The sequence below is a fragment of the Capsicum annuum genome, chromosome 8 (genome assembly GCF_002878395.1).
Source record: "Capsicum annuum cultivar UCD-10X-F1 chromosome 8, UCD10Xv1.1, whole genome shotgun sequence".
In the NCBI taxonomy this organism is placed as follows: domain Eukaryota; kingdom Viridiplantae; phylum Streptophyta; class Magnoliopsida; order Solanales; family Solanaceae; genus Capsicum; species Capsicum annuum.
Genome location: NC_061118.1, coordinates 158,882,217 through 158,901,093, shown reverse-complemented (window position 1 = coordinate 158,901,093; position 18,877 = coordinate 158,882,217). Strand labels below are relative to the sequence as shown.

General features: G+C 36.4%; 1 protein-coding gene across 5 annotated transcripts; it reads left to right on the top strand.

The window, feature by feature from the left end:
* Positions 1 to 7,279: 7,279 nt before the first annotated feature.
* On the top strand, positions 7,280 to 12,041 carry LOC107879394. 5 transcript variants are annotated; one of them, XR_007043639.1, is made up of 3 exons: positions 7,280 to 9,406; positions 9,501 to 11,071; positions 11,517 to 12,041. XR_007043639.1 is itself a non-coding variant. In XM_047394836.1 (3 exons), exons 1-3 carry the CDS (start codon positions 9,374 to 9,376, stop codon positions 10,866 to 10,868), a joined length of 438 nt encoding a protein of 145 aa, XP_047250792.1. In that variant the 5' UTR covers positions 7,282 to 9,373; the 3' UTR covers positions 10,869 to 11,290. The 5 variants fall into 5 exon arrangements, 1 of the variants encoding a protein (XP_047250792.1); XR_007043641.1 differs by lacking the exon at positions 11,517 to 12,041 and having other exon boundaries at positions 7,280 to 7,959; positions 8,139 to 9,406; positions 9,501 to 10,110; XR_007043640.1 differs by lacking the exon at positions 11,517 to 12,041 and having other exon boundaries at positions 7,281 to 7,959; positions 8,368 to 9,406; positions 9,501 to 10,110.
* The last annotated feature ends 6,836 nt before the right edge of the window (positions 12,042 to 18,877 follow it).

Here is an 18,877-nt window from a genome sequence, read left to right as displayed (position 1 = left end):
TTCGAGTTTCTTTGACTAATTCTACTCTCGGTGGTATTGTAACTATGAAATATGTTAAGAGTGGTGTCTTGAATGAAGAGATGAGAAGAAGATCTCAGGCCTCATCTTCTTCATCTTCACACTCTAATGTTTTAATTACTGAAGAGTGGGAGAGAAATAAGTCCAGAGATTCAAATGATAGAGATAAAAGTAGAAGCAAGTCAAGGTCCAAATTCAAGAATGTTACATGTGATTATTGCAACAAAAAGGGGCATATCATGAAATATTGTTACAAGCATAAGAGAGATATGAGATGGCAAAAGAAAGAAAGCGATAATGAAAATCGTGTTGTTATTGTTGCTAATAATGATCTTCTTGTTGCTTGTAGTGAGAATGCCATTAATCTTATTCGCGATGAGTCTAGCTGGTTTGTGGATTCTGGTGCTACATCTCATATTACGCCAAAGAAGGAATTAATTTCTTCTTATACTCCAGGTAATTTTAGGATGTTGAAAATGGGCAATAATGATGAAGTTAAAGTATATGAAATTGGCACGATTTGTTTGGAAAGTAACAATGGATCCAAACCAGTTCACAATAATATCAAGCATGCTCCAGATGTTCGCCTAAATTTGATTTCTGTAGGAAGTCTTGATGATGAGGGTTATGTTAATACCCTTGGTGCTGGCCAGTGAAAGCTTACTAGAGGTTTGATGATTGTGACTCGAGGTGACAAGTTGTCTAACTTGTACGTATTTCAGGGCTCTACTTCTAGAGGCTTGATAAACTTGGTGGAGAATGATACTTCATCAGAGTTGTGGCATAGAAGGTTGAGTCATATAAGTGAGAAGGGGATTGATAGTTTGGCTAAGAAAAATTTGCTTTCTGGAGTAAAACAAGAAAAGTTGAAGAAGTGTGTTCATTGCTTAGCCGGTAAACAGAAAAGAGTTTCTTTTCAGAGTGATCCGCCTTTAAGAAAGCTTGATTTGCTAGAGTTGGTGCATTTTGATTTGTGCGGTCCTTTTAAAGTAAGGTCTCATAGTGGTGCACTTTACTTTGTGACTTTTATTGATGATCATTCTCGCAAACTCTGGGTATTTTTTTTGAAGTCCAAGGATCAAGTACTTGATGTGTTCAAGAATCTTCAGGCCTTGGTTAATAGACAGACAGGGAAGAAATTAAAATATATCCATTCAGATAATAGTGGTAAGTATATTGGTCCTTTTGATAGATATTGCAGAGAGCAGGGTATTCAGCATCAAAAAACTCTTCTAAAGACTCCTCAGTTGAATGGCTTAGCAGAAAGGATGAACAGAACACTAGTTGAGAGGGTTAGATGTATGCTTTTAGATGCTAAGCTGCTAGATTCCTTTTGGGCAGAAGCACTTAATACGGCTATTTATGTTATCAATTTATCTTTTACTGTTGCTTTAAATGGTGATGTCCCTGACAGAGTTTGGTCTGGTAAGAATGTTTCTTATGATCATCTTAGAGTCTTTAGGTGTAAATCTTTTGTGCATGTTCCTAAGGATGAAAGGTCAAAGTTGGATGTTAAAACTAGATAGTGTATCTGCATTGGTTATGGTCAAGATGAATTTGGCTATCGTTTTTATGATCCAGTTGAGAAGAAACTTGTTAGAAGCCGTGATGTTGTGTTCTTTGAAGACCAAACAAGTGAAGAATTTGACAAAGCTGAGAAGGTTGATTATCAGAGTAATGAGAGCCTAGTTGATGTTGATCCAGTTCCTTTTACTACTGCTCCTGAAGAAAATCTTTATGATGATGAAAATCAAGTTGATAATGAAGATGATGATCATGTTCAGAATTACCAGCAAGAAGTTGTTGATACTCCAGTGCAAGTTGATATGGTTGATCAGCAACCAGTTGTTGATGCTCCAAAGAGTTCTCTCAGATGATCTACAAGAGAAAGAATACCTTCATCTCGTTATTCTCTCAGTGAGTATGTACTCTTGACTGATGGGAGAACCTAAGAGTCTTGATGAGGCCATGGAAAGTGAAGAAAAAGAAAAATAGTTTGATTCTATGGAAGATGAAATTAAATCTTTGCAAGATAATCATACCTTTGATTTGGTTAAACTGCCTAAAAACAGAAAAGCTTTGAAAAATAGGTAGGTGGGTGAAGCATGAAGATGGTAATCCAATTCCACGATACAAAGCTAGATTGGTTGTGAAAGGATTTAACCAAAAAAAGGGAGTTGATTTTGATGAGATATTTTCTCCGGTTGTAAAGATGTCATCCATTCGTGTGGTTCTAGGCTTAGCTGTAAGTCTAGATTTAGAAGTTGAGCAAATAGATGTTAAAACTGCCTTTCTCCATGGTGACATAGATGAAGAAATTTATATGGACAACCTGAAGGTTTTGAAGTTAAGGGAAAAGAGAATTATGTTTGCAAATTGAAGAAGAGCTTGTATGGTTTGAAACAAGCTCCTATGCAGTGGTACAGAAAGTTTAGTTCCTTTATGAGTCATCAGGGCTTCAAGAAGACTAATTCAGACCATTGTGTTTTTGTGTAAAAATTGACTAATGGTGACTTTATTATTGTGTTGCTTTATGTTGATGACATGCTTGTTGTTGGTCATAATGCTTGCAGGATTTAAAAGTTGAAGTAACAGTTGAGTAAGTTTTTTTCTATGAAAGACTTAGGACCAGCAAAGCAGATTATTGGCATGCATATTGTCCATGACAGAAAGGCCAAGAAGTTGTGGTTATCACAAGAGAAGTATATTCAGAAAGTAATTCGAAGGTTTAACATGGACAAGGCTAAGGTTGTCAGTACACCTTTAGCTATGCACTTCAAGTTGAGCATGAAACAGTGTCCTTCCAGTGATGATGAGAAGGAAAATATGAAGAAAGTTCCTTATGCTTCAACCGTTGGTAGTTTGATGTATGCAATAGTTTGTACAAGACCGGATATTGCTCATGCTATTGGTATTGTTAGTCATTTCTTTTCTAATCTGGGAAGAGAACATTGAAATGCTCTAAAGTGAATTATGAGATATCTTTGTGGCACTTCTAGTCTGAGTTTGTGTCTTTGTACAGGGAAGCCTATTCTTTGTGGTTATACTGATTCAGACATGGCTGGTGATGTTGATACTCCTAAGTCTACTTCAAGGTGTTTGGTTACATTTGCAGGGGGAGCTGTGTCTTGGCAATCTAGGTTGTAAAAATGTGTTGCTCTATCTACTATAGAAGCTGAGCTTATTGCTACCGTTGAAGCTTGTAGAGAATTGCTTTGGATAAAGAGATATTGGGGAAACTTAGTTATGCTCAAGAGAGGTATGTGCTTCATTGCAACAATCAAAGTGCCATATATCTTGGCAAGAATTCTACATTTCATGGTCGGTCTAAACACATTGATGTGAGATACCATTGGATTCGAGATGTGTTGAATTTTAAGTTGCTTGAACTTGAGAAGATTCATACGGATGATAATGATTCCGACATGATGACTAAAGCTTTTCCAAGAGGGAAGTTTGAAGACTGTTGCATGATCGTCGGGATGGCGGTCTCCTCCACATATTGGGAGGGGGAGAATTGTTGGGTTATTGGGTCTTTTTTCCTTCCTATGTGGATAAATGAAGCCTAATTTGGACCAACCCACTTTTTTCCATAGGCCCATTACTATGGGGCATATATATTGATCGTTTTAGGTCTTATTGACCATTACAAAAAGAGAGTTTTCAGCAGCCAAAGAGAGAAAAACAAAGCTGATTTTTGCACCTAAATTTCAGTCATAGCTGTCAACTTCAAATTGCGATTCCCGCTTCATTTATTGTTCGATTGATCTGATTTTTGAAATTCTTGTTCCTCTAATCTCAATATTTGATTAGGAACTGACGGAGCTTGATTTGGTGGCCTGTATCTACTGTTCTTCATTTCCGAACAGTAGCTGCATTTTTTGTGTTTTCACTCCTTTATTTCTCTAGTGTTTGGTGTTGTGGTTTATGTATTGTTTCTTGTTGTTTGGCACTTGTTTGGTGGCCATTTTGGAGGACAATAGTTTAACTCTTTGGTGATTATAGTAGAGGTTTGGTCCCGTAGTTTTTTACTCTTCACACCGAAGGATTTTTCACGTAAAATTGGTGTCTTATTAGTTTTTGTTGAATATTGAAAGTTGTTTATTGATGTAAGACAAACTCTCTCTCTCTAGTGTGAGGATTGTAACACCCCTTAGTTGTAGGGCTTGGAAAAGCCACCAATCCGTAACTAAGGGTGCCCAAGTGTGGATATCACTTGTGTTGCATCATTGGCTTGATGCGTTGGTGTTTAGAGGAGGTAACGTCCCTCTTGTGTCAACGTTAGAGTTAGGTTTGTGTCGTGGGTAGTGTTACGGGTCCAAGAGTCTTACAATTCTTGGGTTCTTAAGATTGTCCCTTCATTTGGTCTAACTATCTATCTTGTATTGTTGTTGTAAGTTTTGGATTTCTTGTTGTTGTTAGTGTAACCCATAAGTTTCTTGTTGATGTAATATTGTTGTTCTCATATTGTGTTGATAATATAGTTTATGGATCGCTGGAAATTAGGTGTTAAACACCACAATACTTTGTGTTCTTGTTGTTGTTCTTGAATCTGAGAGGGGTCACTCAAAGGGTCCTCGGTTCTCTTGAACTTGTGGACTGTTTTGGGTGTTTGTTTTGGGTGTTCTTGGTTTTTCTTGTATCACACATTAAGTTTATAAATACCTGACATATTCCTCAAGTATTAACATGATTTTTGACAGCAAAAATACTCTTCATATTTTCAAAACTCGTTGTGATCATTAGCTGTTGAGTGAGTTCGACGAATCCAGCAATTTGAGGTACTGCTATTGTTGAATTGAAAGTCATTTATCCTGGAAAGAAAATTCCATAACCTCGGGTACAATGAGGGAATTATTCCTTAAGGACACTCTGTGAAGTCGGGGGACTTGGCTTTAAATTTCTTTTTCATCTTATTTCTAAAATTTAATACACTTCGTGGATGGATTATTCTTAATTTTGTCTTGAAGGTGTTAAGTAATTATTCTTAATCTTGTGTTGAAGGTGTTAAGTAAAGGTGTTCTTGGTTTTACACATGAACTTGTGTTAAAGTTTTTGTGCCTAAATACAGATTTTTGTACCCGAAATTATTGAAAATAACTGATTTTATGGCATGCCAGAAGGTAATTTAGAAATAACATGGTATAGTCACTGGAAATTTGGAGATATGCTACAAAATGGAGATGAAATTTCCATTTGAGTGAATTACTTAAATGTAAAGGAAATTGGCATCGGCCTTGTCAGTGACGAGCAAGAGCTGAGTGATGTGTCAAACTGCAAAGTTGCAAGCCCAGTTCCCATTTTTTCTACTGATAACATTCTTGGAGATGTATCACAACGTGGTAGAGTTTTTAGAATAGGAGACGGTTGAACAGTCAATGGAGCTTAACATGATAAATTCTTTGAAAGTTCTAAGAGCTCATGGGATCGGTCTAAACCAAATACTCTGTACCACCCTAATCAAATGGGAATTGGATTTATATTAAAAATATTAAATGGGTTGAATTAAATATCGAGTTGAGTTGTGATCAGTTTAAATTTATTTTGAGTTGAAATGAGTAAAAATTGAATTGGATTTTGATCCGTTTAATATTATCCTCTTAATCTAAACAAATATTAACATATTAATATTTACTTTTTGTAAACCCAACTCAAGAAAATAAATTTGAATGAGTTTGGAAAGTTGGGTAGGTGGGTAGAGAGTGGGAGTGCAATAAGAATATTTTTTTAATTTAATTATTTTTAAAATAAAAAATTAGTTTTTGGGCGAGAGGAGGGTCTTAGAATGGAATTGAGGTAAGAATTCCTTTTAAAAAAATATATTCTTTTCAAAAAAAATAACTTTTTGGAAAAATAAATATGCCATAGGAGTGGGGGTTAGGGGGTAATAGGGAGCGGACTAATTTTTTGTAAAAAAGAAAATTGGGAAGCGGTGTGGGATGGGGGTAGAAAAGGGATGGGGTTGAGGTAAGAGGTTTTTTTTCCAAAAAAAAAAAAGAATTTAAATTTTAAAAAAAAAAAATTTTAGGGGAATGGGATATTATCGTATAAGGGAGGGGGTGCGGAAGGTGAAGGGAATAAGGGGAGATGGGGTTGAGGTAAAAAAGTTTTTTATATATAAAAAAATTATTTATTTATTTTTAAGAAATATGTCTAAGAAAATAATTTTTTGGGGAGGGGTAGGGGATGGAGAAAGGGGGAGGCAGGGTTTTGATCGTGGGGTAAGAAAAGATTTATAATTTTGCTCAAAAAAAGTTTTAAAAAAAATTGGGAGTGAAGGTAGGAGTGGGAGTTCCGGGTAGGAAGGGAATGGGGATGAGGTGGGGGTAGGGGCAAAACCAAGTTTATAAAAGTTTTTTTTTAAAATAAAAATAATTTATTTAATGAATGTGGGGTGAGGATGGGGTAAGCTGAGGGTGTAGTGGGGTTTAGGTGAGATAACTGATTTTGAGAGTGGAAGGACACTTTATCAGTTGTTTTTTCCTATTTTTATTGAGAAATATAAAGTATAAATAACATAAATATAAACCTTTTAAAAGTAATTATACCCTCTCTCATTTTTTTAATTAGCTTACTCTCTCTCCCTATTAATATACATAACATAGCCGACATATACATAGCATTCTGTGTATATGTGGAATTTTTGTAATATGTTTAGGGAGTTGGAATTTTTGTAATAGTGAAAACATAAGTTGTGTATTTATGTAATTTTTAGAAAAAATAAATTAGTTGAAGTAGAGATTGAATTGGGCTCATTTAAACCCAATTTTAAAATGGATAGAGACTTAGGGATCGTTTGGTGTGAGGTGTTAAAGCAAATAATTCCGGGATAAAAAATTTTAATGCATATTTGATTGACAATATTTGGGATAACTTATCCCGGGACTAATAAATAGTATCAGGATAAGTTATCCACACAATTGGTGGGATAACAATCTCACCATAATTTATCCTTGGGATAAATTTATAAAAGGACAAAATTATCCCTACCTATATTCACGCACGGGCCACTTTATGTACGTACATATGTGCATAATTAATTAATCAATCTAACTCAACCACTTTAGGCGATCCATAAATTATACTGACATAACCATATACGTAAATCAAATAGTAAGGTAGTAATTTTATATTTGTACAAATGATAAACATTATAATTTGACCATCTGGATGTCTAACAAACTATATAACATGGGTAAACATGTTAAATAAATATAAGAATATTTTATGCATATTAATATTTTTCACATTTTATGTTAAACATTTGATGAATAATAAACTAAAAACTTTTCAAAAATGCATAAAATGTAGAGCTTTGAATGATCAAAGTGGTCCCTTCATGCTTTGAATACTTGTTGCATAATTATATACATTCTTATCGATTTATGTCGTAATTGTGTATTCTTCTTGATTGAGCTTTGTTGAACTGGCAATGGATCAACAAGTTCCGTCCAAGACTTCCATTTCTTATCATGTATTCTTGAGTTTCAGTGCCCAAGACAGTGGCAACACTTTTAGGCTGATCATCTCCATAGGAATTTGGTGCGAGCTGGTTTTCATGTATTCAAATGTGACAATGATGATGATGATAATGGTGACATAGAGAAAAGAGTTGACTTGAAGTCAAGATTGAAAAAGGGAATAGAGCAATCAAGGATGTCAGTGATTGTACTGTCTCAAAACTATGCGTCATCTGAGAAGTGCCTGGATGAGCTTGTCATGATTTTGGAGCAAAAAAGGAATTTTGGGCACATAGTTTTACCTGTTTTCTTTGACGTGGATCCTTCCGATGTAAGGAAGCAAAAGGCTAGTTTTGGTGAAGAATATTTCAGGATTTTAAATGGTGAGGAGGAAAGGATTCATAAGGTTAAAAACTGGAGCAAAGCTCTTAAAGAAGTAGCAGATTTGGGAGGGATGCCCCTTGCAAAATCAAGCTGATGGGTAACTTTTTCAATCTTTGTTTCTTCTATTGTTAAAACTACCGGAATTAACCCTACTTGAAGTGAGGATGAATGACCAACACTTTGTCTTTTGTATAAAAGTTAGGAATTTCTTTAGTTGTTTGCTAATTGCTATGATGCCTGTCATCTTAATATTCCCACTTTTTTTTTCTCCTCAAGTTTCATCATAATGATCAGAAGACTTGTAAAAAGGGGAAAAGTGAAGCTTTTAGGTCTCTGTCATTCTGAAGATTGCAAATACGTGAATATTTTCATCTGTATGTATTTGAGTTGTATTTTACAATTTTCTAGAATACTTCTCTATAATATATTTTTGTTTATTATCACCATATCTTTTTAGCGCTTCAATTCAGATTTGATGGCATTCAAATTTAATCTGAGCTTGCAGACATGAGGCAAAGTTCATTGAGAATATTGTTGAAAAAAATCTACGGCCCACAGGCTTACACAGTGTTCCTTACCTCATTGATATCAATTATCAGGCTGAAGATATTATCTCCTGGTTACAAGATAGTTCAACTAATGTTGGTCTATATGTGATTTGTGGGATCGGTGGAATTGGGAAGACAACCATTGCCAAGTATGCCTATAACTCTTTTGCAAGATCATTTGAAGGACGCAGTTTTCTTGCGAACATCAATGAAACTGCAAAACAATGTAATGGCTTAGTTCGTTTTTGTATGATATTGTTGGGAAAAAGGAGAAGATATCCAATGTTGATGAAGGAATTATGATGATTGAAGATGCCGTATGCTGTAAACAAATTCTTCTCGTTCTTGATGATGTTGATGAAGCTGACCAGATAGATGCAATTTTAGGAATGAGAGATTGGCTTAATCCGGCTAGTAAAATCATTATAACAACGAGGCATGAGTCATTGCTAAAGCCTTCTGCATCACACAAGGTGCTTAAAGTAGAAGCCTTAAATAAATTGGATTCCCTAAATCTTTTTATCTGGCATGCCTTCGGAGAAGATCATCCTTTGGAAGGTTATCTTGAGCTCTCAAAACGGATGGTTCTTCCTTTAGCCCTTTGTGTTTTAGGTTTCAGCTGTGTCAGGTAGAAGACCAGAAATATAGGGAAGTGCATTAGAAAAGCTGGAAACAATCCCTGATGATCACGTCATTGAAAAACTTAAACTGAGTTTTGATTCTCTTGAAGATGATCGTGACAAAGATATATATAGCTCTTTTCTTTCTTGGGATGGACAGAGACGACTCTGTTAGAATACTGGATGGATGTGGTTTTCACACAATAATTGGGATGCAAAACCTCATTGATAGAAGTCTTTTGACAATCAGTGACTTAAATAAGTTGGAGATGCATCAGTTGCTTCGAGACATGGGGAGAAATATAAGGAATCACTGGATCCTGGAAAACGTAGTAGACTTTAAATGCATCAGTCTAATAAATTGAATGATAAGACTGTAAGGCAATAATTATGTGTGTTATGTCCTTTCTTTCCATCTTTCTTGTGCCATACCCTCACAATTTATAATTTTCTCCAAAATTTCCTGTTAGGGCACTAAAAAGATTGAAGGGATCAGCCTTGACATCCCCATGTTGATGGAAGATAAATCAGCCAAAAGATTTTTCAATGCGATTAGCTCGAAAAGGCGCTTCCCCAAAGATCATGTAGAGAATTATGCAGATCACAATGTTTCGCTGCAACAACCTTCTTCTGGTTTTTATTCATGGCATTCAATGGACACTTCATCGACAAACTCAAATTACAGCATAGGCACTGATGCATTTACGGTAATGAGAAACCTAAGGGTGCTCAAACTAAACGATGTGAACCTCATTGGATGCTACAAAGAATTTCCCAAGAGATTAAAATGTTTGTCTTGGCGTAAATGCCCTTTAAAATACATTCCTCATGACCTTTCCTGGGAAGGACTAGTTTCTATGGACATGAGGTACAGCAGTTTACAACAAACATGGTGTGGAACTGAGATATAAATCATGCTTTCCTTTCTTTCTCTTTCAGTAGTTTCTTTGCTTAATCAAGGTTGTAAATTCAGAAAATAAAATTAACTGGATGCTTTTCGTTAGTCAGTTTTTGAGATTTCTCAGGATTCTTGTAACACCCAGTACGTTTGTATGCCCCTTTAGAGCTAAAAATTGAGCCTATACGACCCTTGGTTTGAGTAGAAATCGTTTGGGGTGAGTTAGATGACGTTAAGGAAGTTCTAGATGTGATTCTAAGCCCGAGCGTCGCGTCAAAGGGACCCGGGACTTGGGGTCCGGGCCACACAGCCAGTCGGGAGGACCTTCTGGCTCCCTTCCGCACTGGGCTGCGCACCGGGCAGGGAAGCAGGGCGCTGTGGGGGGAGCGCCGCGCAGGCCCCCTCCACCTGACGGGATTTCGTTTTATCTATACTAGACTATCCCAAAACCCTAAATCAGTCAAAAACATATCTCACTCTTCCCCAAAACTCTTAGAAGCAAAATCAACTTGGATTCAAGATTCAAGGGTGAAATCTCATGCTTTCTCAAAACTTTTTCCGTCAAAAGCTATGTTGAACAACCCTCTTTCAACTAAACATATTTTTGGATGTTTTCCCCAATTATGAAAGTAATTTATCACTTCTGTCTATGTGAGTTTTAAATGTGGGTTGTTGATTGATTTTCCTGCAAACCTCTTTTTTTGACGAACTAAAACTTGAATTGTTAATGGAACTTGAGAATTTGGGGCTTATTGTTTGAAATATGAAACATTATGGATACGAAAGCTTATTGAGGTGTATTGGATTCAAAAAGTTATATTCCTTTTGTAACTCACCTTGTTACTCAAGTCTTGATTTTGGTGAGAAGGAAGAAATATCTGTATCCCTTGCCTATAAGTTTGGGGTATTATTCTTATAATTTTCTTCTATCAGTTTATGAGATTTCTCAGGATTCTCAACCTTGGTCATTGTTGGGAACTTACCAGAACCCCAAACTTCGCTGGAATGCCCTGGCTCGAGAAATTAATTCTTAAAGACTCTGTTAAACTGGTTGATATTGATGAGTCTATCGGTTACCTCCAAGAAATCGCCCTACTGAATCTGAAATACTGCAAGAGCATCAAAAGCTGCCAAGAAATTTTGGTAAACTCAAGTCTTAAGACTCTTGATATATCCTTCTGCTCAAGCCTGGAGTCGCTGCTAATGGAGCTTAACATGATAGATTCTTTGAAAGTGTTGGGTTCTATATGTGTGTTGAATGGAAAATGGAGAAATCAAGTTGAAGTTGTTCTGTGATACAGATTCTACGTACCCGTATTGTGGAAAATAACAATCTTAAGGAATAAACTTTACAGAATCTGTATTACTTGTTTTTGGAGATTAAAGCTTAGGCTTTCTACTCCGCTTGAATTTAATTAGTGATTAGAAGACATAAAATCTTCATCACAAGTTAAGATTCACTCGGTTGACGATTCGAAGTAATAAAAACTTCATCGTTAACTAGAAACAAGAAGAAGAAGAGTTTAAAGTTATTTAACTTTATTAATAGTATTCTGAAAAATACTAATTTTCTGTCTTGTGGTGACAGGAAAAATGACAACTGAAAGTCAAATGATGGATGCAACAACGTCTATGGGGGCAAATAATATTGCCACATCAAGTCGCACAAATACTCCACCAACGATGGCACCGACGGAGAAGCCCAAAAAATTTTCTGGCATAGACTTCAAGCAGTGTCAATAAAAGATGTTCTTTTACCTCACCACTTTATATCTACAATGGTTCACTAGCGAAGACGCTCCCGAGGTGCCCGAGGGAACCTCGGACAAAGACTGCTTCGTTATTGTAGAAGCTTGGAAACATTCGGATTTCCTTTGCAGGAACTATATTCTGAGTGGTCTCCAAGACGATCTCTATAATGTCTATAGTGGAACCAAGACATCAAAAGAACTGTGGGGGGCACTTGAAAGGAAATATAAAATGGAAGATGCGGGATTTAAGAAATTCCTTGTTGCACGGTTCCTGGATTTCAAAATGATTGATAGCAAATCTGTTGTCTCTCAAGTACAGGAGTTGCAAGTCATCATACATGATCTCCTAGCAGAAGGTATATTTTTGAAAAATACCTTAGTTGAACAAATTAAAAATGTTCATAATACTCACATAAATTGTTTTGTAGGTTTAATTGTGAATGATGCTTTCCAAGTAGCAGCAATAGTTGAGAAGCTACCACCTTTGTGAAAAGACTTCAAAAACTACTTAAAGCATAAGCGCAAGGAGATGACCGTTGAAGATCTTATCGTCCGTCTTCATATTGAAGAGGACAATAAAGCTGCCGAAAGAAGGTCAAACGGAAATTCTACAATGAGTGGAGCACATATTGTAGAAGATGGCCAAAACAACTCTAAGAAAAGAAAGAAAGTTGAATATGGAAGCAATCAACACAAGAAAAAGTTCAAGGGAAAATGCTTCAATTGTGGCAAAATTGGCCACAAGTCCACAGATTGTTGAGCCCCGAAGAAAGGAAAGAAAAGAGGACCAAATGAATATGATTGAGTCCAATCAAGAATATGATGATTTGTGTGCTATATTCACGGAATGCAACTTGGTGGGGAATCCACGCGAATGGTGGATGGATTCAGGTGCCACACGCCATGTTTGCGCAAACAAAGAGTTGTTCTCATCATTTGCTCCGGCTCAAGAAGAAGATATGTTTTACATGGCCAACTCCGCTACTGCTAAGGTGGAGGGAACAGGAAAAATTTGCCTAAAGATGACTTCCGGCAAGGTCTTGACACTGAACAATGTGTTATATGTTCCGGAGTTACGTAGGAATTTAATTTCTGTTTCACTCCTAGATAAGAACGAATTCAAATATGTAATCGTTTCTGAAAAAATTGTAGTGATCAAAGGAGAAATGTGTAACACCCCGTATTCAAGTACGTGTATTGGCATATTCAAGTACGTGTATTGGTCTTATTTATATGGAATTAATTTTATTTTATTTTATTTATACCGGAATTTGCCCGTCGATGGTTCCATACGAAGGTTATTGAATAAGCTTTCCAACAATATAAAGATTTTCAAAAACGAATAGGTTTTGGATATAATCGAGCACGTTCGAAACTATAAAACGGTGGCCGGGATATTGGGAATAGTAAATGTGCAGGAAAATTTCCTGCACACAAACTACTGAGGCCAGCCAATTTTTTGGGTCAACTTTGAACGATCATAACTCCCTTAATATAATGAACTGGGAGAGTTGCGACCTATGAAAATAAAGATATTTGAGTCTTCTTTCCAATGCAATTGGTTTCATCCAAATCCAACGTCTAAGTAAGGAGTTATACTCGTTTTACTTCAGCCTCTCAAAATAGATTTTTAGGGCCAACTTCAAACGATTATAAATCCTTGTACAGGACGAACTGGGTGGCCTACTTTATATGAAATGAAAGCCCTTTGAATTATCTTTCCAACGATTCCAATTTCATCCAAATCCGATATCGGAGCAAAGAGTTATGGTCGATCTACTTTAGCTTATCAAAACAGTCCACCAAAGGACAGATTCGACATTATTTAAATTTTAAAGGCACTTTGGTCATTCCCTATGATATTATGGACGGGAATATGTGTACATATACATGTATATGAGTTCAAAAACTCATTTTCATCATCAATCATTGAGAAAGAACAAACCCTAGCCAAATTTGACCTTTAAATTACTTTTGATTCAACCGTAGAAATTCCAAAGTAATCCGATAACTGCGTTTGTCATCTCGAGAGCTTCAAACGGCACCTATTATTTGTGCAAACAGGATTGCATAATCAAGAGGTGAATTCTAAGGTATGAATATTGTTTGCCTTTGTTCTCTTCCATATGTATATGTGTGATAGAGGATTATATGTATTGGTTGTTATTGAAAGGTGATGGAAATAGGGTTATGGACTATTTTGCATGGTTTGGTTGTATTGAATTGTGGAAGGAGGATATGTTAATTGGGTTATGGAAGGTAGATATGGTAATTGAGTTAGGGAAGGTGGATATGGTGATATACTATTGAATTGATGATTATTTATGTCTATGGCTCAATTTGGTTTAATGGATTGGTTGGAAGGATAAATGAATCCAAACTTGATATTGGAGGATGTTGTATGAATATGCATGACATGTAAATATAATTATAGTATCAGAAGGTTAAAGTGACACCCTTTATGGTGTAATTAAGGCTTACTACTTAACCACTAGTTTGGTGAATTCAAATAATTGAATTGTGACGTTTGGTCGCTAATACTAGATTGCTATATATGTTCATTGTAGATAAGTAATCCGAAAAGACGAGAAGTCCATTTGGGACTAGTATTGAAGGTTGACAGTCAGGTATGTAAAGCATACTCTATACCATATCTTTGGCATGAAAGTGAACAATTGTTCTATTAAGAAAGTTTCCAAAGTTATTCAATAACATGTGATCCATAATGGTTTTGTATGATGTCCTACGTTACCAATGAACTTGTTCCCACCCTACAAGATGTCAAGACATTCCAATACTTACTTGTTTTCCAAATCTTACATGTTTATTGCACTAATGAATGTCAGAAGGTATCCGGTTACTCGAACAAGATCCATGTGCTATTAATGACTCCAAAATGTTTCATTGATATACCAATAAGTTCCTACTTCATTGTTATGGCATTGATGACTCCAAAACACTTTATTTATGTGCCAATGAGTTCTTACTTCATTGTTATTGCATTGATGGTCTATTTATATGTCTCTTATTGATGTATCATTGTTTCAAAGTATCAAAAATGTGGTGGCGACCGAAATAACAATCTCAAAGATTAATTGAACTAAGTGATGGAAGTTCTCTCTTATCGGGTGGTATCCCAGGGGCATAAGCCTATCATGGGTCGATCCCTAGTTATGTGTTTATGGGTGGTATCCCAGGGGCATAAGCCTAGCATGGGTCGATCCCAGTTGATATGTACTGGAGGCAGCCTAACGGTCACAGTACAGTACAGTAATGATTACAAAGATGATAAGAACAAAGGTAAAGTGATTGAATAAGTACAATGTACAGGTTGTCACAAGTTCTAGTAGTGTGGTCCACTCCTATTACGATTTATTCACTTGTTTCTGATTTCTATTGAGCTCCTATATCATATGTGATTATCTACAGCTTTACATACTCAGTACATATTTCGTACTGATCTGCAGGCACAGGTACCTCAGCTCATACACCGCACAAGTAGGAGCCAGGATATCTAGCTGCTTTTGGTGAGCTCCAGTTTGCTTTGGGGCTTTCCGTGTCATATCCAGTAACTTTTGGTATTGTATAGAAGTTAGTTATATGGCGGGGTGTGTCCCGACCTTAGTTAAACTCTGTGTATTGTCTAGAGTCTTTGTAGACCTAATGTACAGTCAAGGTGGTGTTTTGTTAATAGACGTGATGGCTCCAACGGCCAAGTATTGTATATACATATATATGTGTGCTCGAGTTTATACAGGTGATTATTTCCTTTTATATGCGACATGATGTTGTTCGAATTTCAGGTTGTCATAGAGGTATACATGGGAAGTATAAGGTTATGAGATGGTTCTCCCGGACCTCCTCGATTACGGGTGTCAATCCGCCCCAATAGGATTTGAGGCGTGACAAAATATATGTAGGAAAAGGCTATCTCACGGAGGGCCTTTATAAGATGAATGTAATGACTGTTGAAATGAATAAAAGTTCGAATTCGTCTTATTTGCTTGAGTTTTATGATTTATGGCATGAACGTTTAGGCCATGTTAATTACAAAACGTTATGAAAACTGATTAACTTAGAAGTTTTGCCAAACTTTGAGTGCAATAAATCAAAATGTCAAACGTGTGTGGAATCGAAGTATGCAAAGCATCCTTATAAGTCCATTGAAAGTAATTCGAATCCCTTAGACTTAATACACACTGACATTTGTGATATGAAGTCAACACCATCTCGTGGTGGGAAAAAGTATTTCATAACTTTTATTGACGATTGCACTAGATATTGTTATGTCTACTTGCTAAATAGTAAGGATGAAGCAATAGATACGTTTAGGCAATATAAAACTGAAGTTGAAAATCAGTTAGACAAAAAGATCAAAATGATAAGAAGTGATAGGAGCGGAGAATATGAATCTCCCTTTGCGCAAATATGTGTAGAGAATGGAATAATCCATCAAACTACGGCCCCGTATTCACCTCAATCTAATGAAATTGTGGAAAGGAAAAACCGAACTTTGAAGGAAATAATGAATGCCTTACTTATAAGTTCTGGTTTACCGCAAAACTTATGGAGGGAGGCCATCTTTACGGCCAATTGTATACTCAACAAAGTTTTCCATAGTAAGATACAATCAATTCCTTACGAAAAATGGAAAGGAAGGAAATCTAACTTGAAATATTTCAAAGTGTGGGGGTGTTTAGCGAAGTTTCAAGTTCCTATACCTAAAAGGATTAAGATAGGACCTAAAACGGTGGACTGCATATTCATAGGATATGCTAAAAGCAGTAAAGCATGTCGATTTTTGGTTCATAAATCCGAACATCCGGATATTAGTGAAAATACGGTAATTGAATCAGACAATGCTGAATTCTTTGAAAACATTTACCCGTATAAAATTAGACATGAACAGTCTAGTGGAGGATCTAAATGACCTCGAGATGAACCAAGTAAGAATGTACATAATGAAGAAAATCCAAGACGTAGTAGACGTCAAAGAACGTCAACTTCATTTGGATCGAATTTTGTAACATTTCTCTTAGAAAATGAGCCTCAAACATTTAAAGAAGCGACGTCGTCGTCGGACTCATCCTTTTGGAAAGAGGCAGTCAATAGTGAGATTGATTCAATCTTAAACAACCATACCTGGGAATTGATTGACCTTCCTTCCGAAAATAAACCTTTAGGTTCTAAATGGATCTTCAAAAGGAAAATGAAGGCGGATGGTACTATTGACAAATACAAGGTAAGACTTGTAGTAAAAGGCTTCAAACAGAAGGAAGGCCTTGATTACTTTGATACATACTCGCCAGTAACAAGGATAACTTTGATTCGAATGTTAATTGCCTTGGCGGCGGTATATGATCTTCAAATCCATCAAATGGATGTGAAAACAGCATTCCTAAATGGAGATTTGGAGGAAGAAATTTACATGGAACAACCTGAGGGTTTTGTGGTTCCAGGAAAGGAAAACAAGGTGTGTAAACTTATCAAGTCACTATATGAACTAAAGCAAGCACCAAAACAATGGCACGCGAAGTTTGACCAAACCATGTTGGCAAACGGATTCAAAATAAATGAATGTGATAAATGTGTTTATATTAAAAACACTCCAAATCACCAAGTCATTATATGTTTATATGTGGATGATATGTTGATCATCAGTAGAGACATTTCTGACATAAATGCAACAAAATGAATGCTCGAGAGCAAGTTTGATATGAAGGACCTTGGAGTTGCAGATGTGATCTTAGGTATAAGAATCCATCGAACTCCACAAGGGTTGGCATTGTCACAGTCTCATTATATCAAAAATGTACTTGACAAGTTCAAGTATATGGAATTCAGTATTGCCAAGACTCCATTGGATGCGAGCTTTACACTTCGAAAGAATGAAGGTGAAAGTGACTCGCAATTGGAGTACGCAAGAGTATTGGGATGTTTAATGTATATAATGAACTATACACGACCAGACATAGCATGCGCTATCAGTAAATTAAGTCGGTACACGAGTAATCCCAACAAAACTCACTGGATGGCAATAAAAAGAGTTTTGGGGTATCTTAAATACACTCAAAATTATGCTCTGCATTATAATAAATATCCTACGGTACTTGAAGGATATAGTGATGCAAATTGGATCATCGGATCGAACGAAGTAAAATCCACAAGTGGATATGTATTTACTATCGGTGGAGGAGCAGTTTCTTGGAAATCATCCAAACAGACCTATATCGCTCGCTCTACAATGGAATCTGAATTTATCGCTTTAGATAAAGCCGATGAAGAAGCAGAATGGCTGCGGAATTTCTTGGAAGATATTCCGTATTGGCCTAAGCCAGTGGCACCAGTATGTATACATTGTGATAGCCAAGCGGCAATAGGTAGGGCAGGGAGCATGATGTATAACGGTAAATCTCGTCATTTAAGACGAAGACATAATACCATAAGAGAACTTCTCTCTAGTGAAATTATCACTGTAGACTATGTAAAGTCAAAGGATAATGTGTCGGATCCACTTACAAAAGGCCTATATAGAGAAGGAGTAGAAAGGACATCCAAGGGAATGGGTTTAAGGCCTAGGATGAGTCAGCATGACAGTAACTCTACCTAGCAGACTGGAGACCTCAAGAGCTAGGTTCAAGGAGATCAAACAAAGTTGTATCTGACAGGTTCAACATTGTCAATTACCCAACCTATTCTCATGATGTAGACAATGTATAGTAAACAAGGATAAGACTTAAGGTGAAAAGTTTTTTAATGATTATCTAAATTTGGCAGATTTGACCAAATAGTTTAATCTATAGGATTGAACGTTTAAAAATCACCTATGTGTGGGAGAAGTGGAAGTCACTTCAAAGAGAATGTTAGTAAAGGCCTATTCTCTAAGCTCTCATAAAAACCGGGACGTGTTCATGGATGAAAAGAACAAAACCGTAAGAACCATAAACGGTAAAAGGCTGGTCGTGTGACATGTGTTGTCTAGGTGTACATTAAAGCTCGACGGTTCAAAGATATCAAATCTATCGATTGACCGAGTGCATCCGATGCATGTTCACTTCAGAAAGTTCAAAGGGAAACCCACTTATCCAGATGCAATCAGTCTTTGCTTGAAAATCACATACTTGTCCATAAAAGTTTTACGAAAAATAGTCATTCCCCATTCATGTGGGGGATTGTTGGTTTCTATATGTGTGTTGAA

What these genes read in the sequence shown, in the direction of transcription:
- LOC107879394 (XM_047394836.1), top strand. Translation starts at nt 9,374, where the DNA reads ATGCATCAGTCTAATAAATTGAATGATAAGACT. An exon ending in ATAAATTGAATGATAAGACT is followed by an intron (nt 9,407 to 9,500) that starts GTAAGGCAATAA and finishes ATTTCCTGTTAG; the next exon opens with GGCACTAAAAAGATTGAAGG.